Below are 26447 nucleotides of genomic sequence, written 5' to 3'. Positions count from 1 at the left end.
CAAAAGCTAAGTCTATGAGCTTATAAAACAGGCAAATCGCGCATATTAATATTAGGCAATAAGGTAAGGTCAGATTCATTTTATTTGAATAAGGGATATAGATTCGAGTTCAATTAATTCAAATTTATATATAATATAATTAAGGGTGTTTTCACTTTTCATCAACACATTTGATTTTGATTTTAATTTATTTTTAAAAACAATTGCCATATCAGCAAAATCAAACGAAGCAGAGTAAGATGGGTAACAATAAAAAAAAAGCAGATTATGGGATGGTTGGTCAGATCCGATGCAAGTGTGCATCCTCAAATTTATTAGTTTGAAGAAAACAATATATATTTTGACAGTTTAATAACAGGTAATAACCATATGCAATTGCTAGGAACGTTCACTACATTAATGGGCTTATTATAGATAGAGATCATCACAAATCTGCATAAAACGCTTAAAATAATTAAGAATTAATACATTAATTAAGAAACAGTTGTGTCGACCATTCTAATTAATTACAGGGGTAGGTGGGTAGAGGTTGGACGACACTATTTAGGTGAGTTTCTAGGATGGAGGGAGGGAAGCTGAGTTCCGAATTTGGTAATTAGGTAGAGAAGAAAGGAAGTCATCCCTTCCAAACAATTACAGTAGTAGGAAGAAAGAAGAAAGAAAAAAAAAAAAAAAAAAAAACTAAAAACTAAAAAAGCAATAAGGGGTTGCAAGCTTAGCTTGCACCAACTATATAAAAAAAAGTGGGAATCCCATGTCATCAAGTTATATGTTTGGACCAGCCAAAGCACTTATACTTGTGTTTTATGTATTTATTCGATTCCATTCCATGTGGGAAAGTCTCACCTTTTTATCCAAATAGTCAATTATCATCTTCTTCATATAAAAGTAATACTATTCAAAGAGGAATCCAAGATGTCCTACGCAACATAAGCCCACTAGCTAGCAAGCAACGAATGGCACATCATTTCATTTGGTTGCTAATGATAAACCACTTGTTGGGTCTGACCTGATACTGCTGATAAACCCCACAGCGCACATCCTGCTAATTTGACAATGGATCTCTCTCTCTCTCTCGACTTCTCAAATTGTAGATGCAAATGTCTGAGTGGGTGTTCTTCATTCTGCACGGGGGAGAGAGAGAGAGAGGAAAAAGCCTAATTTTGCATGAGTTACTTATTCAATTTAGATCGGTGTTTACTTATTTGAGAAAATGATGCTGACAAATCTATTAATTGAATGTAGGCATATATAACAAGGAGAAAAGAGCAAGCTGACAAACGAGAGGAGTTTGGTAAAGCAAAAGATCGATAATCCCAAAGCAAAAAAGCAAAAAGACTTGAGTCGCTTCGTTGCATCTTGCATTGCATCTTCACATGCAACAACAAGACCTGTCTGCCCCACTCCTCCTTATAGTTTAACTTAATTCATTAATCTATAGTTGAATCCATCCATGATCCAACCAAACATGATTTTGTTTTTCAATTTTAGCGAGGAGTTCTCATGCAAAACCCTTATAAAATGCAGCCCAATTGCCCTCCTCTTCCCATCCTCAATTGAGGGAACACACGCTCTCTCTCTGATTCGACATTTAATCTCTGATCGACGATACAACAAACAAAATAATGGAACAAAACCGATTCGTGATAGAATCCGTCGACGTCGAATCCATGGCAAAAGAATCGGGCCTCTCTGTCCTGCAACTCCTGGCATCACTGGCCGATTCCGCTAAAATACTAGCCAGACCTCCCATTTCGAATTACTCTGTTGGAGTCGCCGGATTAGGATCCGATGGTCGTATCTTCCTCGGCGTCAACCTCGAGTTCCCTGGCCTCCCCCTCCACCACTCCGTCCATGCTGAGCAATTCATGATCATCAACGCCGCCATCAACGGTGAGACCCAACTCCTTTACATGGCCGGATCCTCCGCGCCCTGCGGCCATTGCCGCCAATTCATGCAAGAGATGCGCAACGCCCCCGATATTAAAATTTTGATCACATCCACCACCGATAACCCAAGTGACAGCCGAGACTCAGAAGCTGCGTTTCGGCCATTATCTGAATTCCTGCCCCAGCGTTTCGGTCCGGAGGACCTCCTCCACAAGGACCTGCCGTTGCTTTTAGAGCCTCATCATAATGGCTTGACTTTCAACGAAGACGCCCACCACGGCGCCGTCAAGGCCAACGGTGACGGCAACCAATCCTTTAACCGCGACGTTGTATACTCCGACGACGATAAGCTAAAGTGGGCAGCACTTGAAGCGGCCAACGAGTCGCACGCGCCTTACAGCGGATGCCCATCGGGTGTTGCACTCATGGACACAGAAGGGAAGGTTTATAAGGGGTCGTACACAGAGTCTGCCGCGTATAATCCGAGCTTGGGGCCGGTTCAGGCGGCATTGGTGGCGTACATGGCGACCGGCGGTGGAGGCTGTTACGATAAGATCGTGACGGGGGCGTTGGTGGAGAAAGAAGAAGCGGTGGTGGGCCAAGAAGGCACGGCTCGGCTATTGTTGCAGTTGGTGTCACCGCGATGTCCATTGAAAGTGTTTCATTGTAAGTAGTAGTAGTTAGGCTGCTTCTGCTTCTTGGGATTTTAATTTCCTAATGAATTTCTCTGTTTCTTGAGATTGTAATTGTATAAATGAAAACCAGTGTGATGGATGAATGGTTTATTTATGAACAAAATGAAATACTAATCTTCTTACAAAAAAATAAAGTTTCTAGCGGCTAGTAGTTCTTCCTCCATGGCTGCCACTAGATTTACAGGGAACCGTAAATTAATCAATTCTTCTGTTTATCAAGGCAAAGCAGATAAAATATTGCTGATTCGTATAGGATTTACAGCAAACATGTTCAATGGATATAGCAGCACTGCTCCAGCTCTAGGATTTAATGGATTGAACAACAACAACAAAGAGTTTGTCTCTGATCACAGCAGAGTCTGCATGAAAGCTGTGGCTGGTTTGTCCTGTCCATGATTTCCAGCACAGCCACCCCAATAAATTATAGGAGATATGGATATATTAGGCGTACTTAGTTCATCTTTCTAATTAATTTAATTTTGTGGGTATATGCTCCTACATCTTAATTTCTTTTGTGTGAAACTCTCCCTAAAAAATTCTACATATATAATTGCAAGAAATGTTTTTCGTTTTCATTGGGTACAGATTTTCTATTTTCTTATTTATTTATTTATTTGTTAGGTAAATCGTTTATAAAAGGAGAAGGATGATGAAAGACTAATTTGTGGGTTCCCATTTGCACTAGGGTCCCACCCAGAAAAAACTACATATGGATATGGATGATAACAGATGGGTGACCATCTCCGAATACCCATTGTTTTGCAAGTTACACAAAATTTTCCGCTAAAAATAAAAAAGAAATCCTTGTCTTTGAAATAGACATGATGACAAGAACCACCATCATTAACACAAAATTTTAGTATAACTTGCAACCTTGCTTATTTGGGGTGATGTATACTTGTTATTGACCAATAAGGGTTAAAGACAAAATTCTCTTAGCTTATATTTTGGATATTTGAAAATTGAGAAAATCTATGATGTCGGAAATACATTATACCGGAAAAACTTTGTCTAATTAAAATCCCATGAATTATTATTAAAACCGAGTTAATTGATTATCACTTTTATCATACCAGTTGATTGATTACAAGTCTTTCCGGCATCATTAACATCACCAATAAAATTCAGTCTCAGCAGTCTCAGTAGTCAGTTCTAAGCTAATCTACTGGGAACTCTGCTCTGCATTTATGCCCGGGGTTTTCTGGTTCTGCATGATATATATATATATATAGAGAGAGAGAGAGAGAGGGGTCTCGACGGTTCCTCTTCTTGCTGATATTTCTTCCATGACTATTCCCTTAATTAAATTTAATAATAAAAATCAATTCTTTTCAACCCATCGTTAGCCCCGCTGATTGGGATGGTGAATCGGTCACCAATCACCATCCCATTTTGGGTTAACCTCTAACTCGCTATATTAGAATAAACTGTTGATTTGGTCCACAGCTCATCTATCCGGATGGGGTGGTTGAACCATTGATCCATCTGACATGTTCAATCGGTTACAGGTCATTACTCTTTATATTATTGTTTTTTTTATTTTATATAATTATAACATCATGAATTGACCCACTGATCCAGATGATTAAACCAATATCCTATTAACCCGGGAAAAAAGCGGTTCAACCAGAGTCCCTATTTGCTATTCACTCCTCGTAGCATTTACAGCTGCACATTGAGAATATATCCGGTACTTGTATATTATCATTCATGAGATATGAACAAATTCGAATTGGTTCAACCTCTGGGACATGCATGTTTTGCAACACTGACAAAAACCTATTAAGAGGGATGAAATGACAAAGTCTGGAATAGACAATCTATCAACTAGAGTACTAAACGACTTTGTATTCACTTTTCTGCTCTAAATCATCTTCACATATAACCCCACCACCACCGGATATTGGATCATCTTTCCCAGGTGATGAAGTTTAATGCAACACATGCTTTCCCAAAATAGGTTGACAAGATTGATTGATTGGTTTGTTTAAGCTCCAAGGCTGAAGAGCAAGAATGGCCCAAGATCTGTTTGCTGAAGTGGTAAGCTAGTAACTAGTAAAATGAGTCTTGACAACCATCTCATACGGATGCTCACGGTTATTGAATCCGAATTGGTTTGATCGGTTTTTGGAAAACCAGTAATTGAAATCAAACTAAAGCCAATCGGTTAATTGATTGATTGGTTCGGTTTGTCAGTTTTTTAGTTTGTTTAAATTTACAATATATATTTATATATAATGTATATTTATTAATTTATAATATATATAAAATATAAAATATAATATATATATATATATACATAAAATATATAAAAATATATGTAGACCGATTGGTTTGATTAACCGCAAATTTTATATATTTGTTAACTGAAATCGAATCGATACCTTTGATTTTTAAAAATACTAAACTAAAACTGAACCAACCGATTTTGTTAATTAGATTTTCGGTTTGGTTCAGTTTTTTGATTTTGCTTGCTCACCAAATACTATTTCAGGCCAATTGATCTCAAATTGGACCCATCGTGTTCAATCTTTAGGTGGGCTTGGGCTTAGATCTGTAGGATATGAATTTGGGCTTGGGGTAAGATATCCCATACTAAGTTTTAAGCAACCTCAATGTAAACCACCACTCACTTCAATGTTTCTTCGTTACAAACTACAAACCCTTATATTTTCTCGTAAATACTTGTACTTTCCCTTGTCCCAATCCTTATATTGTCTATTTTGAGAGGTTTGAAATGTGCAGATTGGAATCTTAGCATCGAGTTTCGGAGCAAATAGCAAAGATGTATGGATATAGAGAGAGATAGAATTAGTTGTGGACCTTGTGGTAAACTAGAAGTAGGGGTAGGCCAAAAAGGACATAGGTCTAAGTAGTAAAAAATGATTTAAACACTAATAATTTAACAGTCTATATGACTTTAAATAGAGCTGGTTAGTCGACCACATATTAGGTATGATAAGCCATGGATGATGATAATGATGACCTTGTAGGCAAGGGCTAGTAGGTGGAGGGATGGATGAAGAGATCCAGCAAAAACATTTTTACAGTGTTAACAAAATATATGCCTCTCTTCTTCTATTACTAATTCTTCTGTTAAAATTAGAATCAAAATCCTTCGGAATCAGAATTCGAATGGTCTATTCTTATAGCCTGTTTTGTTCAAATAAGAATGAAGAAGAAACTTGAAATCAACAGGACTGAGATTTTATTCCAAAGGAAAGGAGAGGAAATGGCCATTTGCCCTCAAATAGAAAATGCGATTCCACAAGGAATGGAAATGGGATTCTGATCAATCCCAACCAAACAGTTGGAATCCAAATAGACCATTTGCTTAGAATCTCATTGATTCAGTAAATTGAATAATGAGTAACTACTAGTGTAAATTCAGAATCCAAACAGTTGGGTTGTTTCATGGGTTCTGAATTGTCTGTCGCCCCCCCCCCCAAAAAAAAAAAAAAAATAAATAAATAAATAAAAAAGACTATCATGTAAATGCCTACTTTTTGTCTGTCGCCTAAAATATTTCTTTCCTAACCTCAGCTCTCGTTGCTTGTTCGAAATGCAATATGTTAACAAAAGACTAAAACCTTCAACTAAATTATACAAACGAATAAACAATCAATCATTGAAAATTTACAATTAATGGTAAAAATAACTGCTAAATCTATGAGAAGAAATGGAAAATAAGAGACATCCTTCCTTTCTTATCCAAAAATAGTAAATGCCTCAAATCACAATCCTTATTATTAAGAAAAAGAAGAGGAAGACTCACGGAATTGTAGTCTGGTTTCATTTACAGTGGCTAAAAACCTAGGCGGCCCCCCTAACTCTTCATCCTCGAACAAATCATTTGTATTCTTCAACACCGCATGAACCAAGTCCACCACCACCCCAATCAAAAGCGACACTAGGATGTTAAGTATTGCATGAGTCAACGATAACAGCCCGATCATCACAATTGATGACACGATCAACACACGATAGAGACTATCACATATTATCATTTTCCGCTAAGTAGATTGATGGATTGATTGGGGTTGAAATCCGACAACAATAACTATTCTTCTTCATTTTCCAGTTAGTCCGGTCTCCAAAGATGAAATATTCGTGTGGGGACATTGATGTTAATCTATATATACTAAAACACAAAATTTTCTAATTTTTTTTTTATTTTTATTCCATATCATTTTTTAAACAACCAATGAGATGTTCTTCTTTCCCATAAACTACCTCCCCCACTTTCTCCTAAATTATCTCTAATTCCTATTTATCCTCTCCCCCACTTTTTATTTATATCTATATAAAGAAAGTTTGAATAAAAAAATAAAAAAAAATATTTAAATATTCTAAAAAATTATATAATAACTTTAAAATATTTATAAAAATAAAAAATAATTATAATAGATTTAATAGTACTCATATTATTAATAATTTTATATTTTTACAAAATTCATCACAAAATTATATGCTAAAAATATAAATTATGGTTTTCTAGATTATTCAATTAAAATGTTATTCAAATAATAAAAAAATAACACTAAAAATAAAATATTATTTAAATATTTCAATAACTAAATATCTTAAATAAAATATTAAAAATAGCTAAATACTTAATTTTTAATATTATGTAATAACTTTAAAATAAATAAAATTCAAATAAAAATTTTAAATATTTAACTAAATATTTTAACTAACAAAATATTTAACATAACTAAATTTTAAAGAGTCAAATTAATGAAATTATATATTAAATTTAAAAAATTCTTAGAATTATAAAAATAATTATAATATAAAATTCAATAAATAATTAATATTTTAAAATTTAAATATTGATATTATTTAAATAACTAACTAATGTTGTAAATAACTAATTTCACTTATATCAATTAATAATTCTAAAAAATAATTTTTAAAAAAATAATATTTATTAATAATGATTTTAAAATCTTAATTTACATTTATTATATATTTATATATACTAAAACTAATATTTATTGTATTTTAAATAATTACTTATTATTTTTGGTGATAAATATATTTTCAATAATATGTATAAAATCTATTTTTGTTTTGTTATTTAACAAAAAAATTTCAATAATTATTGGAAATTAAACTACTGCTATTTAACTTTTTAAGTTTAATTTATTGTACTTATTGTATTTATTGTACTTTTGTTACAATTTATTGGTTAATATTAATTAGAGATTAAACTATTATTTGAGATTACCTTTAACCAACCAAATCGACTTGATCAGGTTGGGGAGTTGGTCACTCGAAACCAACTAACCATTAGTGAAAACAAGCCAACTCAGGTTGTATCAATTTGTGTCAATTTTTAGTTTAGTCGACGGTTCAAAAGATTTAAATTAAAAAAAAATTAAATTTAAATTTTAAAAATTACAATGACATTATTAAAAATTAAATTTATGATATAAAATATTTTAGATTAAGAAATATGAAAATTTTATCACTTTCCCATATTTAAAAATTATATTAAAAATATAAAGTATTAATACAAATGACCAAAGTGAAACTAATCCAACCTGGTCAAGTTAAAAAATTGTTGAACCAAAACTGACCGAAAATACTAAAAAACCAACTAACTTGGTTGGGTTGGTCAATCTCATCAGTTCGATGAACAACCCTAGTTGAAATTAATTATTGTTAGTATATAAAATATAAAGGAAGATCTATGATGTGGGAAATATATGTTACCGGAAGAGTTTTGACCAATCGAAATCAACCCATGAATTTTGGTAAATAACACCTGATTGACTACCACATTTATGATACCAATTGCTTGGTCAAAAAATTTTCAAATATCATAGTTGAACCCTAAATATAAATAATTATTAATTATTTAAAAAATTAAGAATATAAAACAATTCTATACTCTTTTCTTTCGCTTGAGTATAAGGCCGAATTGGTAGAAGGTAGTCTTTGGCATCGGCAATCAACATGCCAACGGGTCGACCGTAATTGGCAAAGCATCAGCCCAACTGAATGAAAAAGAATGGTCCAGGTGGATCGTGGATGAGTTGTGCGGGGTGTAGAATCACACTGCACCTTCTCTACCTCCTTTTCCCCGCCTCAAACCATGTTGATGCAGTCCCAGAGATCCAACCAAGAAGCTGTCGATGACATTTTTTTTTTTAGCATCATCATTAGACCCAGTTAGTAAATTGTAATGCTCTGGTCATATCATGTCATCTTGGTGTGTGGAGTGTGGACGGTCTCCCAATTCTTTTTTTCTTTTTTTACACTACAAACTGAAGCACTAGCTAGAATATCATGTATATACAGCCTTATGGTTATAGTATTGCTAGTCTGCTATAATTTGACACTTCCTTGCTACATTGTACATCTTTCACTCGTGTTTGCCAATGCCAACTCACTAGAAAATACAAACACTCTTGTTTAATAGTACTAGCAGCAGTAGCAGAGTTCATAACCCCAGCCTTTAACCTATATGCACTTAAAACAACACCACAAAAGCCATGGGCAAGGCCCTTATAGCACCTTTTATATTTTCACTGGAGCCTTTTCCAAATCTATCAAGGATTTCTTGGAGAGGTTCACTATCGAATCTGCTATCACCCTCGCACTAGATTTCATATATCCACCTGGAACATTACATGTTGATGTTTCATTTAAGCTAAGAAAAGAAAAAACTCAGAGCAGTGCCAAATTAAAATAAATACCAACATGTTTTAAGAGTAAAGACCCTTTACCCACACCCACTTTCACTTTATTTGCTCATTGATTTGTAGTAAACCATTTGTTTCAACTTTCAACAATGCATATGTGTGACAGCAAAGTTGCCATCAATAAGTACTTGATCCAAGTCAACCAAACCTGGTTTACCCCATTAACATGGTATGTGAAAGATGTTGCAGGCTAAGAGGTAAGTCCAGGTGGAGCAAGGCAGGGAAGGGATAGGTTTATAACACACACACACACACACACTTTAAAAGAAGATGAAATACGTGGAGATAATTTTCAAAAAAAAAAGTACGTGGAGATAGATAGGACATACACTGTAGACTGTACCCAATAGGGGTGCATACTAAATAAACTGAACCCAATAGAACCTGTCCTAGTAGGGCCTAGGAAGTGTAGTTCACTCATCTAACCTGGTTCCTTGCCATTCCTTTTAATATTTATCTTAACGTGCTGCGCAGGGGCTGGGAATGTTGGATTACCCATATCCATTGCTATTCTCCATTGGGTCCATCATCCTGCCCAAGTAGAGGCCAGGAAGAGCATATTTCACCCATTTAACCTGGTCAATTGCCACTCCTCTCAGTTGCTGTCATATCAAAGATTCCCCACCGAGGGATGAGGCAGAGCAAGTCCATTGCCATACCTCCAAATTGCACTATTTGAATCCAATCTTTTCAAACATGCCCACCAGGGCTGGGCTACATTTTGAATGATTGTTCGCCAAAATACATTGATTTCCCAACTAAATGTTGAAATTCACCATACCTGATGTAAGCATAACAATGGGGATGCTCTTTTCCTTTGCAAACCTGAATACCTTCTCATCTCGACTGGTTATACCATCAGCATTGACCTGCAGTAGTGAATAAAGGCAGGAATGATATTTTCATAAAGCATCTTATGCATTACAGATAATTTTTCCCATAAGATATGATTAATCATATAGTTGTATTGAATAGATGATATTGCACAAAGTCCACTTTATGTGCTTAACTTTAATTTAGCAATTAATCAGAAAAGTGCTGTATATTCTACATATTGAAGAAGGAAGAGTCTAATCTCAAGCAATAACAGTAACATGAAGTCAGGAGAACATTTTGGCAATTCTCACTGCAAATTATGACAGAAATAAAAGATTGGATTACCTAATTTTGATGATTGCAACTATATGTAAAATGGTTCAACAAAGTTGCCTTTTTTCTGCATCATCTGCAGTTCTGAGAAATATAGGTAATATTGTAAGATTATGTAATCTAGTTTATGGTCTGACCATAGGGTTTTGAGTCTACTTTTTTTGTTAAGATAGGGTTTTGATTCTTTAGTACTCTGTTATCAGCCTTATGGTTGTTTCAAGTCAATGCTCCAGCTTGAAAGGCATTTAAGTGATAATAACACATAAAAGTTTCAACTTTCTAATATGAAAATGGTTACTTTGACCATGTGGTAAGGTCCTTTCTGGCCAAAAGTACTTAACCCAGGATATGCTTCCACCTATGATTCATGCATTGTAGATTTAGAGACATCCATGTTCCATGTCCATCCCATTAAAGTGGTGCCAATATATCCAGCCCAAATTACCACATATCAATACCTAATTAAGAAGGTAGAGAGTCCAATTTGGTTCCAAGGATTAAAAGATAATTAGGAGTGTAAAGAGACTGGGCCGTATGGGCCCTAACAGCCTCTCATGTGATATCCTTTATTTTATCTTTTATTTTATGTTGATGGGCCTCACTTAATGGGCCTGTTATTTGTTCTTATTTTACTTTCTTTATGTAACTGCCATGCTGGCCGCCCAATTAAGGGTATACTTGTCATCATCAATTTTTTAGAGATTAATAAAAAATAGGGTTAGAGGAGAAGGGTGATTAATTCGACTTCTTCTTCTCTTACCTCTTCTCTTCGCCATCTTCCTCTCTTATACAGTTATTCAGATCTGTTCTATTCTGCTAATCACTAAATTTAATCTTGATATTAGAGGACTGATTTACATCTTGGTATCAGAGCAGGTTTAGTTCCTCTTTCTTCTTTTTCCTCTGTTCCTATACACTATAAAATCAAGAGAGTGTATGGAGAGATAGGCTCTCTATAGTATTGAGAATCACTTGCCTAGTTGGTAGAAGGGTTTGGAGAGTTTAGTTCTGGCCAGATTTTGCCAAGAAGTGATGCTGTTTTGCTGCTGCCCAAAACCCTAGCCGACTAGAGATTTTCGAGTTACCAAGAAAGGTGAAGCATGGGTGTGGCGCTCTGTGCTTGGAAGGTGTCTTGTGACTGCTAAAGGAGGACGGTTCAGGTTTGGAAGAGTTTGGGTTACTCTGGTAGGTGCGGCAGTGTCTTCTCTCTCCCGTCCATCTGCTGAACGGAGCAAAACCCTAGTTTTTCAAGCACCCAAGTTCTGGTTTGACTTCAAGTAAGTTTACATAGTCAAAATTTTTTGTTCTTTGATTTTAGTTTGATTAATGGAGACATACGAAAGTGAGTTCAAGCAGGTGCCAGCTTCTAGACCTGCTCCAGTAGATTCCGTTTTGACGGGTGCTACCACAATTATGGGACGAACTATCTTGCTTGGGCCCAGTCTATAAAAATCTATGTTTGTAGTAGAGGAAAACTAGGGTATCTCATAGGCAGCAAGGTGAAACCCGAAGAGACAGACCCTAAATTTGAAAGATGGATGCAAGAGAACTATACTGTTATAGGATGGTTAGTCAACTCTATGCAACTTCATATAAGCTAGCACTATCTCTGGATGTCTTCGGCTAAGGAGATATGGGATAGTGTGACTGAGACCTATTCACAGAAACTGAATGTACCCTGAGCATACAAATTGAAAAGTGATGTGAAGAACCTGAGACAGGGGGAGAAGAGTGTGGCAATCTACTACTCTATAGTAAAGTCCCTATGGCAGGAAATTGATGTTATGGAAACAGTGGTATGGGAGAGTAAAAAGGATGCTGAAATGTATAAAAAGCTAGTGGAGAGAAATAGGGTGTTTGAGTTTCTCACTGGACTCAACCCTAAGTTTGATATTATTAGACAGAACATTTTGGCCAAGGATGAGTTACTCTTTCACAGGCATGTGCTATGATAAGTAGTGAGGAGAGTAGGCGGCAGGTGCAGTTGCAGAGTCCATCTACAGAACATTTTGCACATGCGGGAATGAAACCGAAGGGCCCTACTGAGAAAAGAGAGCAGTTGTGTGAATATTGCAAGAAACCACAACATACAAAGGACACCTGCTGGAAGCTTCATCCTGAACTTCTTCTTGATAGATTTAAGAACAATAATAACCCTAAGAAGGGCAGTCAGGTGGGAAAATCCAAGATTGCTACTGCTGCTACACTGCCTGAAGAGGCAAGTAAGGAAAGCGAAGAAAAATCAACTATTGAGCAGTTGGCTGCAATGAAGTTGGATTTTGAGAAGTATGGGAGGCTCCTAAATCATCTGGAAGCTACGGTTTCTTCAACTCACCCTTCCAACAGTACATCATCTTCATCGGCTTTTGCTCACTCAGGTACTCGTGCTTCTGCGAATCATGCTTCAGCTTCAGGTAATCGTAAAATCCCTTGGATTATTGATTCCGGTGCATCAGACCATATGACCAGCCTATCTAACCTGTTTTGCTCATATCACCTCCTCTCTGGGAAAGAGAAAATATCCCTTGCCGATGGGTCCCTTGTCCCCATCTCTGGTAAAGGTGATATAAAGACCTCTGACACCCTGTTCTTATCTTCTGTTCTTCATGTCCCTAAGCTTAACACAAACCTCTTATCTGTTAGTAGCTTAACAAAGTCAATGAATTGCAGCATAACTTTCTTTCCCACTCATTGTGTTTTTCAGGATTTGCAGTCTCAGAGGATGATTGGGAGTGGCCATGAGGCGAATGGAATATACTTGCTGCACACCAGATCAAGCTTTGGGACCACCTCATGGAGTTGCCTTAGAGTCAGTCGTGTCAGAGTCTGTTAACAAAATTTTATTATGTCATTTTCGGTTTGGTCACTTGTCTTTTTCTGCTTTGAGTCATCTGTTCCCAGATATGTTTAAAGGAGTGTCTTTATCGAGTCTTCATTATGAATCATGTGAGTTGGCAAAGAATTGTAGACATTCCTATTCAATTAGCAATAAAAGATCTTTTTCTCCTTTCCATATTGTTCATTCTGATGTGTGGGGGCCATATCACATGCCAACCATGGGGGGTTACAGGTACTTTATCCTTTCAATTGATGATTACTCACGTTACACTTGGATTTATCTCATGAAATCCAGGGATGAAGTACCAGCTATTGTGAAAAATTTTCATGAACTCAACCTCACCCAACTTAATACCCATATCAAAATATTCCGCTCTGACAATGCTAAGGAGTATTTTGAGAGAACCCTCTCCACCTATCTTAAAACTTTTGGGGTTATTCATCAAAGTTCTTATTCCTACACTCCACAACAAAACGGGGTGGCAGAAAGAAAGAACAGGCATGTGGTTGAGGTTGCCAGATCCCTTTTATTTGCATCCCATGTTCTTATAAGGTTTTTGGGAGATGCTGTTCTTACTGCTACCTTTTTGATCAACCGTATGCCCTCCCGGGTCCTTGGCTTTAAAACCCTTTTTAGTCTTCTCTTCCCAGATGAGGATTTCTTTTCTCTTCCTCTCCGTGTGTTTGGGTGTACCTATGTGCATATTCATAGTCACCAAAGGCACAAGTTTGAACCCAAGGCTCATAAGTGCGTGTTTCTGGGATATGCTTCCACACAGAAGGGTTATTGTTGTTTTGATCCGGTTCATGGCACCCGTTTTGTATCTCAGGATGTCACCTTTGCAGAGTTAACTCCCTTCTTCAATATTCCTCCTGAGGGGGAGAAATCTGATGAGTACTTTGCTATGTCTCCAGCTGTTCCGCTTCCCATTCCTTGTGAGTCCAATCATAGGATGTCCACCTCTTCCACCGAACCTACCTCTGATGTCCCTGCTCTTTCTCCTGCTTCTGCTCCTGCTCTCCAGAGGTGGTACCAAAGGCAGAGATTCAGGCATGTCCAGGTTGTTTCCACTCTTTCAGAAGAGCATCTTGCCACTCCCATCATTCCTGAGGAAACAGGTCAGCCCTCTACTGACCCATCTCTGACCGTTCCAGACCTTGACCTTCCTATTGCTCTTCGCAAGGGCAAGCGGAAGTATACAGCCCATTGTATATCCAAACACTTATCTTACAGCCTTCTCTCCCCTTCCTACTACTCTTTTCTTGCCTCTGTTTCTTCCGATGTGATACTTAGGTCTGTACCGGAAGCTTTATCTCAAGCTGAATGGAGGGATGCTAATGATGACCGAACTTGATGCACTGTTAGGACATTGTGGACTTGCCGGAAGGAAAGGAACCAGTGGGTTGTAAATGGGTGTTGACTATTAAATATCACTCTGATGGCTACGTTGAGAGGTTTAAGGCTCGGTTGGTTGCTAAGGGTTACACCCAAATGTATGGCATTGACTATCTGGAGACATTTGCTCCTGCAGCTAAGTTGACTTTAGTCAGGGTTTTACTTTCTCTAGCAGCTACTTTTGACTGGCCCCTACACCAGTTTGATGTTAAGAATGCCTTCTTGAATGGAGAACTGCATGAAGAGGTCTGTATGTCTCTACCTCCAGGAGTGTATGGGAAAGAAATGAAAGGTAAGGTGTATAAACTACACAAATCCCTTTATGGTCTCAAACAATCTCATCGGGCTTGGTTTGAGAGATTTCGGGCTGCTCTTGTCTCCTTCGACTACATTCAAACACAATTTGATCATACACTGTTCTTGAAGAGAAATGACTCTCTGGTGACCTTCTTGATTGTTTATGTTGATGATATTGTGGTCACGGATAATGACATTGAAGAGGCCAGTAAACTAAAAGCATTTCTCAACTCTGAATTTGACATCAAAGATTTGGGAGATCTTTGGTATTTCTTGGGCATTGAAGTTGCTCGATCTAAGGATGGTATATTCATATCTCAGCGCAAATATGTCCTTGATCTTCTTGCTGAAATTGGTAAACTTGGAGCTAAACCCATCTCCGCTCCCATTGATCCTAATCATAAGCTTTCTGCCACAGATGGCACACCTTTGTCTGATAAAGGAATGTTTCAGAGACTGCTTGGGAAGTTATAATACCTTTGCATGACTCGGCCAGATATTTCCTATGCAGTAAGTGTTCTCAGTCCGTTTATGCATTCTCCCAGAGATACTCATCTAGCTGCTGTAGAAAGGGTTCTATGCTACTTGAAAGGTACTCCAGGGAAAGGTATTCTATTTTCTAAGCATGGTCACATGAAACTGGAAGCCTTTACTAATGCAGATTGGGCAGGATGTATTGATGACAAAAGGTCCACCTCTGGTTATTGTGCTCTGGTTGCTGGGAATATTGTTTCTTGGAGGAGTAAGAAACAATCAGTAGTTTCTAGATCTTCAGCTGAAGCAGAATACAGGGCAATGGCTCATGGTGTGTTAGAATTACTATAGCTACGATCCCTTCTAGAGGAGTTGGGGGTGGACTACGAAAAACCAATGATGTTCTATTGTGACAACCAAGCTGCTATCAACATTGCACACAATCCTGTTCAGCATGACAGAACTAAGCACATTGAGGTTAATAGGCATTTCATAAGGGAAAGAGTCTCTTCAGGAGAAGTTTGTTTACCATTTATCACATCAGAAGAGCAACTGGCTGATATCTTGACCAAGGGAGTTCCCAAGGGGAAATTGACACACTATATAAGCAAGTTGGGCATGATTGACATATATGCTCAGCTTGAGGGGGAGTGTAAAGAGACTGGGCCGAATGGGCCCTAACAACCTCTCATGTGATATCCTTTATTTTATCTTTTATTTTATGTTGATGGGCCTCACTTAATGGGCCTGTTATTTGTTCTTATTTTACTTTCTTTATGTAACTGCCATGCTAGCCGCCCACTTAAGGGTATACTTGTCATCATCAATTTTGTAGAGATTAATAAAAATTAGGGTTAGAGGAGAAGGGTGATTAATTCGACTTCTTCTTCTCTTACCTCTTCTCTTCGCCATCTTCCTCTCTTATACAGTTATTCAGATCTGTTCTATTCTGCTAATCACTAAATTTAATCTTGATATTAGAGGACTGATTTACATCTGAGTGAGTTCCAAATTTTCATCCAATTAATAGGGTATGGAACATAATTGTATAAATACATTTATGTTGTTGAATTGTATATAAGGGAAATAAGAACTAAATAAGTCCCTTGCCCCCTGTTACTTTTTATTGTATGTGTAAAATGAATTTTACATTTTAGTGTTTTTTCTATAAGAAATAGTCAATTTCCATAAAAGCTTCCACTACTGGTTATTTGTGAGCTTGGAGCTCCCATTATCCTTTGTGCATGTACTAATGTTCAGATCTGAATACATGTACATTCGACCCCCTGACACCTCTAGAGTGGCTACAGTACATAAATCCTGCTTTTAAGTTTAGAAGAAACTCTTAACCAATATAATTGAAAGCAAAAGAAAAAAAAAATCCATGTCATGCACGATCAGGATGAGGACTTATTTCTCATGTAGGCAGTGACAAGGACAGGGCAAATATAGGTAGGCATATATACTCAACGAACAAATCAAACCCAAAGGCAGAATTACCTTCAACAGGCCTAAAGGATCTCCATCTAGGATATCTGTGCCAGCATTGTATACCACCAACTCAGGGTCAAACATATGCCCAGCAACCTAGGGTTGGCATTAAAAGTTGTGCAAGTTCACACTATATAACAACAATTTTGAGCAAAGTAATTTGTAAGCAAAGAAAATTTCTCCAAGTGCAGTTCCCAATTTCACAAATGTTTTTTTTTTCCCAGTTAGTTAAGGACAAAAAGAGCATAACCTTCAATGAGAGCTCACAACAAGATTCTTTTTGATGGAATGATAAGAGAACTTGAGGAAAAAATAAGTAATGCTCAACATGATTACTTTTGATGCTAAGCTAGATAAAATCCTCAACCATGAATCACATTCATGCATGCGTTATGCAAACCTTCTAGAAGGAAATTGATTTTGTCAAACCATTCCATATAATGCATATGATGTGACTGTGTTACTAAATGAAACTAGTTTTGATGATCTTAAAGCAATTTAAGTGAGCCAGCACAAATAGAACTTGAAAATGTTTATAAGAATAGAACGCAAACGACAACATAAAGATGAATAGGATCAAATACAGAAAATAGAATAAGGGAGACACTTGAGCAGTTGAATAGAGGAAACAATACATTACCTAGGCACCTAAATATCATTACACTGTTGATAAAAACTTTATCTAACAAATCAAGATTCACTACGCCACAGAATGACTGGAAATGTAAAAAATCAGTATCTCATTATATGCACACAATATTGTAGCAGAAAAAAAAAAATATATTTTTTGTTTTTCTGGTGGGATTATACATGTTTTTTTTTTTCGTTTTCTTGTTCACCCAGCCCTAATTCTATGGGTGCCTTACTCTTAAAGTAACTATCAAAGTTGAACCTTTCCTTATTCTACAAAAAATAACCATGGAAAAAAGTACTTAGAGATGAAGGGTAGAGAAAGAACATGCCTAAAATTTTCCCCAAATGCTAAGCGTAAAGTCAGATATCCAGTTCTTTGAAATGATAACTATGGGAAATGAAAGCGCTTGGACAACTAAGTCCGCATAGCATCTTTAGACACCACATAGGCAGTAGGCATGCATCTAATGGGCTGAGCAAGTGCCTTTTCTAAAATCATTGAGGTGATGCAATTAGGTAATCCCCCAAAACCACCTACTTGCCTATGTGCTCACCTAGGTATTTCCATGACAACTATGACTGAAATCTATTCTTCCAGAATCTTCTCTTAAAAGGGATTACATATAGTGCAAGTTAGAGTTTTTTCCTTGAAGGGACTCTTAAATAACTCTATAATAAGCGTGTCAAGTTTTTTCTTCAATTCCTCTTAATGGAAGTTTGAAATTCTCATAAACCTGTTTGCTGTTTCATGAAACGAGAAGCTATTGCCTTTGGTGATTGAATACCATTGTTTTCTTGGGTTTGGTGAGACTCCAAACCATGGACATGGGTTTAGCTATAATACTTCACCCACTGTCCTGCTATTTCCTATTTCTTTGCTCTCTTTTCTTTTCAATTTTCCTTTTTTATCTTTTATTTTTTTTTAAATCACCACCAAATCTTCTTAGATAGTGTTTGGTGAAAAAAGAAAGAAAGAAAGAAGCTATGACAAACAACTTTGTCAGGTAGAGTCTACTGAGATAACAATACATCAAAATCATAATGCAAAAACCTATGCTATCTCAACAATTGCAGAGAGTATAAAATGAACTTTGTGCTAATACTTGATTTAGAAACTGTTGAATCTTAATGCAGAAACTCTCCAATCACAAAAAGGCAGGCAACTAGCAGATAAATGATGCACAGGCCATGAATAATGACCACTTTGTAGATGCATCAACATTGTAGGCAAAAAATTAATTGACAAAGATGATGTTCAACAGGTTTGGGTTTTCTGAATGAAAAAGGGAGAAAGCACAAGTAGAGAATGATGTAGGAACTAATCAGGTAAACACATTACATTGGTTCCCCCATTTTTCCTTGCAAGGCATTTGTTGAAAAAAAGTGACAAGGAAAGGACTTATAGTAAGATAAATTTTTCATAAGTATGGTATCAAATATATACCTCAAGGGCCTTGTCTAATTGTTTTAAGTATTCATCTGTTCTGGTCCCACTCTGAAAAAAAAAAGAGAATTTGAAAAATTAAAGAAAAGAGCAAGGGAAAAACATTGTGACCTCATTGGTTCAATAAGAGAAGGATGAGGCACGTTATATACCACTATCTCAACCCTCTGATTAATGTGTCTCCTTGCCACAAAATCCTGAGAAAAGGAAAATGAGAAAAATGAAAAAAAAGAGTTACATGTACGATTTTGATCACCATGTTCATCACTTATTCTAATTCCATGGTTGGAGAACGGACATCAAAGGAAGCATGGAAAGGGTGAAGTTTACAATTATGAACAGCAACTAAACAACCAGAAATATTTCAGTTTCATTAGTTGCAAGAAATCGAATTTCATGAGAAGCATCTCTTACACGAGGATATATTTCAGGGTTGTACACATCCAGAATATAAACCCGACCTGTTGGAAAAATTCTATTAGTATTTTCTTTTCTTTTTTTTTTTACTGGTTTGGGGCGGGGGGGGGGGGGGGGAGGTTGAGGAGTAAATAACTACAAATTTACAAATTTATTAAAGATAAAAGTGAAGTATAAGCACAAGGCCCGTTATCCACAGAAAGGTGGAGAGAACAATCCTATAAGGGGAAGGTAATAATAATCTAGAAGAAAAAATACGAGAGGCCTTTAGTCAAATCCTTTAAAACAAGATATGTTAGTTCCAATACAAATGAAGGCAAAGAAACCATACTGTCATTGGCAAAGTCCATTTCATGTCCATTCCCTTGATGTGCATCAAGATCAATGATCATCACCCTAAAAATATGTGTAAACAAAAAAAAAAAAGAAAATAAAGCAATGCTTGGAAGACAAACAATGAAACTCGTTTTTTACAGCCTAATATATAAATGGACTAGGCTATGTATTTTTCCATAGCATCAATTATGAGTACCTTGAAATATTCAATCGGACAAAAGCATAATGAATGCAAAGAGAAATATCTGCATATACACAGAATCCACCTCCGCTTTCTGCAGAGCAGTGATGAAATCCTCCACCAAGATTTATGGCCCATCCTCGTTCTTTTGCAAGCTTTGCTGCCAAAACAGTCCCTCCGACCTGCATTAAACCATGTTCAGCATCTTTTTTTATTGGTAACTGTTAAGTTTTATTACATTTACATCAGAAAAAGAATGGATTATATACAAGTTGGTCTAGGCTGGAAAACAGCCATCTAACCCATTCTTCCTATTCACATTAAAGTTGAGCCCAAAACAATTGGTCCCTGTTCACCCCTTGTTTGGCCAATGCATCATCCAAACTATTTGCTGATCTTTGAATCCAAGAGAATATGGAATCTAGATCCTGTTCTGAGTATTTTATCTCCTTCATATTGTCTTGATGTTGCCATAGTCTTTGCTTGTTTCTCAACCAGCCAACTAATACCTTTGAATCCCCTTCCACCAATACATTTTTGAAATTAAATAATCTGCACACTCTCCTTGCAAGAGTTCTAGCCTTTCATCTCTTATGTTCTCCCTATAGCCAACTGAACCCAAATATATTTCTAATATGGTCAAATCCAATTCCTAAAACCAGTTTATACCTGAAAGCCCCAGGTTAGAAAGGAGCACTTGGTGGATTTCATTGTACTAAAGCCACACCCCTTCCAGTTCAAGAAGATGTCAACCATTTCCATCCTTCAAGGATGCCATCCATAGAGAAAGGAGCAAATATACCTAAAGTTTTTAACCAATGCACAACTTTTACTACAATGTTTTTGATATTACAGTATCTAACGTTCACTGCAATGTTTTCATGCTCGTATCTTAAGCACCAAATAGAATATATGAAGAAATTAATGTGAACAAGGATTCCACCTGCATGCGGAATGGATAAAGAACTTTTTTCTGTACAAGACAATTAGGCAGCAGTGCAACAGGAGGGACCTGAAAAATGCAGCAAAATTGATTAATGGTTATGCATCTGAACAACATCATAGGCCTAACTAATCCCCTGTTGAAAATATGGAAGCATACAATATAAATAAAATATCACCCATTGAAGTGATATAGTGAGATTGTGAGCTCAGTTTATGGTATAGGTGTCATCTTCGATCAATACAGATCATAATTAACTACAGTGGAACTAGAACACAATCACAAAATCTCAAAACGAAGCAACTGTATCTGCTTTCAAATTACCTCCACTATAATGGAAACGTTCAAGCTACTCTTTAGGCTATTTAAATATGATTCTGAGTGAACCTGTCAAAAAATAAATTTACCATATTGATATTGATATACATGCAAAGAAACTGAGGAAGTCTATTCACTCTTAAACAAGAAAAGTAGAAAGGTGAGACTAACAAAACAGTAATGCTACATACATTATCACATGTGCACACAAGCATGTATTTCTGTATGGATGTAAGAATTCCTGTGGACTAAATCAATTTCACATGAATCCAGTGGACCAAAGAGAATCTGGTCAGAAGCAACACACTCAAAAAAGTTCCTGCTGTTTAGCACCATACCATCACTAAATCTATGAAGTAATCTGGACAATGATTGGGACTGATACATCAACACCTAAATACATGAAGCCGTCAAACAATGCACCCCATACATTGAAATACAATTTTAAGAGTCACAAATGAGATAATTGGAATATTAAATAGGTAGAAACTCTGAATATGGTTCATCAATTAACGAGCCTATTGTATTCATATCCATAAACTCTCCAAGCACATTTATGCAAACAGTGCTTACAAGGGAAGTGAGGAAGAAGCGGGGATGCAGGTCGGGTTGCCCGGCTTGAAGAATTTCAACTACATTGGGCTTGGGTAAGGGTTCGGGTCCATTGAAATTTTAACAAATTCCCAACCCAACCTGACCCAATTTGCAACCCTAGGATGAAGGGTCATGGAGATTAGAGATAGAATCCGAGGCATTGGTCAAGACCTTTTTGACAAGGACATGTGTCCATCACAAGCCAAGGCTTCTAGACAAAACCTATCATATATACCTTTCTTTGGACTCTTTTTGTTTTTTTCTATTGATATAACTCTTCATGTATATCAGCATATTCTAAGGACATTTTTACTGTAAAGCACACTGAAATGAATTAAATCATGTATAAGTAGGTATAGTATAATAAATATACTTTGTGAACACATTCCTACACAGGTTTTTGGAGGTCACCACACGAGACTAACAGGTGGTGTTTGAAAGGAGCCACATGGGAAAAGAAAAGATTTATGGTCAAGAAATTTTTACTTTGTTTCACTGTAAAAAGATAAATGATTTTAGGACTTAGATGGACAGATGTTTTAGAGGAAAGCTCATTACATTCTGCTTCTCCCTGAAAAAAAAAAAGCCATTTTTGCTAGAAGTAGCACATAGTTATAAACTAGTCTGATTTGTATTTCACTGGTGGAATTTCTTTCAGTGGAGTTATTTTACTAGGATATGAGGACATAATATTTATTATCAAAAAAGGATATAATACAATGTCTTTTCAATATTCTATCTATTTACAGGTTATATATATAGACTAATCCCAACAATATTTATTCGATTATTTATTTAACATTTGTTTATTTTGCCTTCTATGAATTGACACAAATCTAGCAACAAAACCAACAACATCAATATACATTTTCTTGGAGATCTGGGTCTAGGGTTCCTTTTTAATTGAAATAGATGCCACAATCTAAAGTTAACTGCCACTTTCTGAAAATAAATAATCATTTGCAATTCCAAAATTGTCATTTCTTTTGGCCAATCAATAAACTAGTGTCCAAAATAAATAGCATAGTTAAGTTTGAAAAGAAAAAAAAAATGTAAGTTCTTTATTCCTATATCTGCCACATACCATTTATGTTAAAGCTTATGGAGCCATCCCAATGCTTAGGAGTGAAAAAGTTGTACTGAGTTTACAATTATACTCAGATAAAAAAGGATATTGTTGAGGCTCATAGAAACTTGCTCACCATCTGAGCAAAAGAAGGGAGATTCTTTAAATTCTGGTTCAGATTAGGTGGATTCAAATGGAACTTAACTCATTTATGAATAATTTATCTAGCTTGGGCTTGAACATTGACTTCTTTGTGTAGCACAGTTCTCTGCATTTTCTACATTACTATATATACTTCATGTGTTTTTTTACTCAATGCAACTCAGTTTCCTTTTCCAGAAAAAGAAAAGAATATCAGATGAATAAAAAAGAATTGGACATCAAAGAATCTTTCCCAAGACATGCAAGTAGGCAAGTTTTTGTGAAATAGTTATAGCAAGAAGTATTATTTCTAGAGTGGAATTAGTAAGAAGAAAGCAGGTCATTGAAATTTGTCATAAATGCAAATATTAGACATTGGTTATAAATAATGCATTCCAGAAAAAAAAAAGTGCATCTTTTAATATTTTGGGAGAACAAAAATGGAAAGGATGCAAACAGTAGAGACCCTAGAAAATGCAGTTTCTAGTTTCTACCACTAGCAGATCGTCTTTTGAAGCTTCTACAGGCTCAACTGTTCGTTTTTTGTCCAGAACACCATCTCTTATGAGAAATCCACGTACTCGACCCCATTTTGAAGAATCAAAAGGGTGCCTACAAAAATAGTGGTAAGAATCCTAAGACATAAATGAGCAATGAAAGCAGATACAATTTAACAGCCTAAAGAGATATTTTTATTGCCAATTATTGGAAAATACAACAAATGGGTAAATGAATCAGTTGACATTGTAGTTCTGCTGAAAAAACATTACATGGGGTAAACAGCCAGCTATTAAAAAACTTAGGAGTTAGGAGCCCAAATAAAAGATGCTTTCTTTCAAAAAAATAATCTGTTCAGTGCACATGATCTTGAAGCATATTAATAAGATTCTGAAGTTGAAATAGAACTATTAAGATTGCACATATTGCAAGCATGAGTTAAGCAACCAAAAAAATAGTAAGAGAGTGACATCTTGACCATGTGCCAGTGTATTCTACTTTCCTTTCCTACTTTTGTATATATATTATAGTTAAATATGATGATGGTAACAATTTTATCATGAGACATGATTTTACTCAACCAAGCATCAAGAATTCAAGATCAATTCATGCATTCATCTTGTGTTCTTATAGCATTATTGTTAAATTGGATTGAGTCACTTTATCCATGTATTTGTCCAGTATACAACATAGAGGTTTATAGCCATATATGTATGTGTGCAACCCATAACACCACTATTCAAACAACCTCTATAACTCATTAGGGAAAATTGTACGGGAATTTTTTCTTACAGAGAGTGGACGAAAGGTAGTTGGGGAGGTCCATGACCAATTCGACATGAACTCCACAAGTTCCTTCTCATTTTGTTTTCAATTCACTATGTTAGCTTGTTTTCTATATTATTTTGTCTTTATTTTTGTTTCTGCTACGCAAATTTGGGGGTAGGGTCAGGAGGGTGACGTTGAAATTCCATCACATGTCAGTAGGAACTACATCAACTGACTTTACCAGCTGAGCAAGTCAGGACCTTCTTTGTACTTTTTATTTGACAACAGGGTTAGTATTAGTAAGTAATTAAGTTTAGTGGGAGAAAACAGGCCAAAGGCCAAGGATAAAGTCATAAAACCGCAACATCAACAGCAAGAGACATGGACTAGGGCTGTTGTCTTTAGCTAACCTATAATTTCTAAGCGAACATTCCTCTATTTAGTAAAATACTACTTGATAACACCTAGTTAATTTAAGAATAGACAGACAAAAATCAATCAGAAACGTATACAGAGCAATAGAAAAGCAATTTCAACATTTAAAGTTAAAACAAAGAAAGAAACAAAAATCCTGCTTACAGCTTCTCGATTCCAAGAAATGCGATGTCATAGGAGGACGAGTAAATAACAGGAACCTGACCAATTACAAAGAAAAAAAAAGAAAAGAAAATCAGATAGTCGTAGATGTAAATCAAATAAAATAATGTTTTCTCCAGAACGGAATTACCTTAGTGAGGGGCACATCAAAGTAGAGCTTGCTCGAAAGAATTTGATTTTTGCGTAGGGTTTCAGAACCAGTAGCAGCCGAACCACCTGAGACCGCAGGGGGAGAGGAAGACGCAGTGGCCATTCGCCGAACACGAATTGCAAAACCGAAGGAAACGGAGCGCAAGACAAGCTGAGAGGACCTCGTGATTGCAGATAATATGAGGAGGGAGAAAGGTATTTTGGGATTTTCTTTATTCCGAGTTTGACTCGGCAAAATTCGAGTCACCGTCCTCAGTGACTGTCAAGTTGTTGTGTTGTTGTGTCGAGAGAAAGAGAGTATTGGAGAAGGGAGAGACAGACAGAAGGATTTTGGGTTATCCTTTGTGGCGGTTTTCCGCGGAGAAATTGAAAAAGCAGTTTATACCGTTGAAATTGGAGGTGAACATGTGGTAGAAATGCAACAGTGTACTGTTGAAGTTGGGGAACTCTGAACTCAACAGTTGTACGATTCGTAATGTTGACAGCACTCCCCCACGTAGACATGGATATGGTGAAATGTGAGAAAAATGAAAAATATGATACGCCCGTTGGCGTAGCCTTGGGCTAATAAAACCGATTCGTGAATGGTAATTCTCGATGCATTAGCAATTAGTGATGTGACGGTTTCGGATCACGTATTATTTTTTTTTGCTAAGTAATTCGTCATCCCATATGCTCCTAGGTGGTTGATGGTTCAAGGGCTGAAGTGACCCTAGTATAGTGCAATTCGGTTGTTCCCTACAGGAGATGATCTGCTCATATTTGTAGATGATGGGAACTGATTGTCTGCAAGAACTGAATCAGAGAACCTAGGGTGGCTTACCCGACAGGGATACTCCGATGGCTAAGTTAGCACACAGTAAAGAACTTGAAGATGATATTAGAGAATGAGAGATCTAGAGAGCTAGAGAGCACCCTTTTCTTTTTCTCATTTTTCCTATTTTTTCCTCTTTTCACCCCTAGGGGGTGAAGCCTTTATTGACTAGAGTCTTTGTGGGTTTGGTGGAGCAGTTCTCGGATTCCCGCTGTGATGGGGACATGTTTTTGTGTTAGGTGGGGATAAAGCCACCAACTGGTGAGGTTGCCCTTTCCCGCCTGAATCAGGGAGTGGGTGAGCTAATATAACCGTTATAAGTCATAATCTCGTAAAATGCGGGGTACGATGGTGATCTCCTTGGAATTATCATGCAGTGGTCAAGCTGCCTATGAGGAGCCAAGCATCTTGGTGGCAAGATGTCTGTAAGGTGCCAGGTTGCATGGTGGCGAACTACTTGTAAGTGCTGCATGGTGGCAAGCTGCCTGCAAGTGCTGCATGGTGACGAGCTGCCTGTAAGTGCTGAGTTGTTTGGGTGGCGAACTGCCTGGTGTAGTTAGCACTTAGTTGTCATGAGGTGTCAGGTGTCATAATGTCATTGGAGGGC

General features: G+C 36.6%; 1 protein-coding gene and 1 pseudogene across 3 annotated transcripts; one reads left to right on the top strand and one right to left on the bottom strand.

Annotated features, from left to right (window-relative positions):
* The first annotated feature begins 990 nt into the window (after positions 1 to 990).
* LOC148842374 (cytidine deaminase 1 pseudogene) lies at positions 991 to 2719 on the top strand (annotated as a pseudogene). Its single transcript, XR_016103261.1, has one exon. The product of XR_016103261.1 is annotated as a cytidine deaminase 1 pseudogene (transcript).
* A 6139-nt stretch (positions 2720 to 8858) lies between these two features.
* On the bottom strand, positions 8859 to 25567 carry HDA2 (histone deacetylase 2). Of its 2 annotated transcripts, XM_088957750.1 has the most exons (13): positions 25007 to 25567; positions 24859 to 24914; positions 23508 to 23625; positions 21219 to 21281; positions 20895 to 20963; positions 19967 to 20133; positions 19766 to 19830; positions 19432 to 19478; positions 19170 to 19214; positions 19018 to 19068; positions 16950 to 17036; positions 10077 to 10164; positions 8859 to 9211 (listed from the first exon to the last, which is right to left on the bottom strand). In XM_088957750.1, exons 1-13 carry the CDS (start codon positions 25127 to 25129, stop codon positions 9111 to 9113), a joined length of 1080 nt encoding a protein of 359 aa, XP_088813876.1. In that variant the 5' UTR covers positions 25130 to 25567; the 3' UTR covers positions 8859 to 9110. The 2 variants fall into 2 exon arrangements, with proteins under 2 accessions (XP_088813876.1, XP_088813877.1); XM_088957751.1 differs by lacking the exon at positions 16950 to 17036.
* Between the last annotated feature and the right edge of the window lie 880 nt (positions 25568 to 26447).

This window comes from Nelumbo lutea, chromosome 8 (assembly GCF_056320005.1).
Source record: "Nelumbo lutea isolate HS-2025 chromosome 8, American lotus-T2T, whole genome shotgun sequence".
NCBI lineage: Eukaryota > Viridiplantae > Streptophyta > Magnoliopsida > Proteales > Nelumbonaceae > Nelumbo > Nelumbo lutea.
Note: the sequence above shows the minus strand (reverse complement) of the source record. Positions and strands in the feature narration are given on the sequence as shown.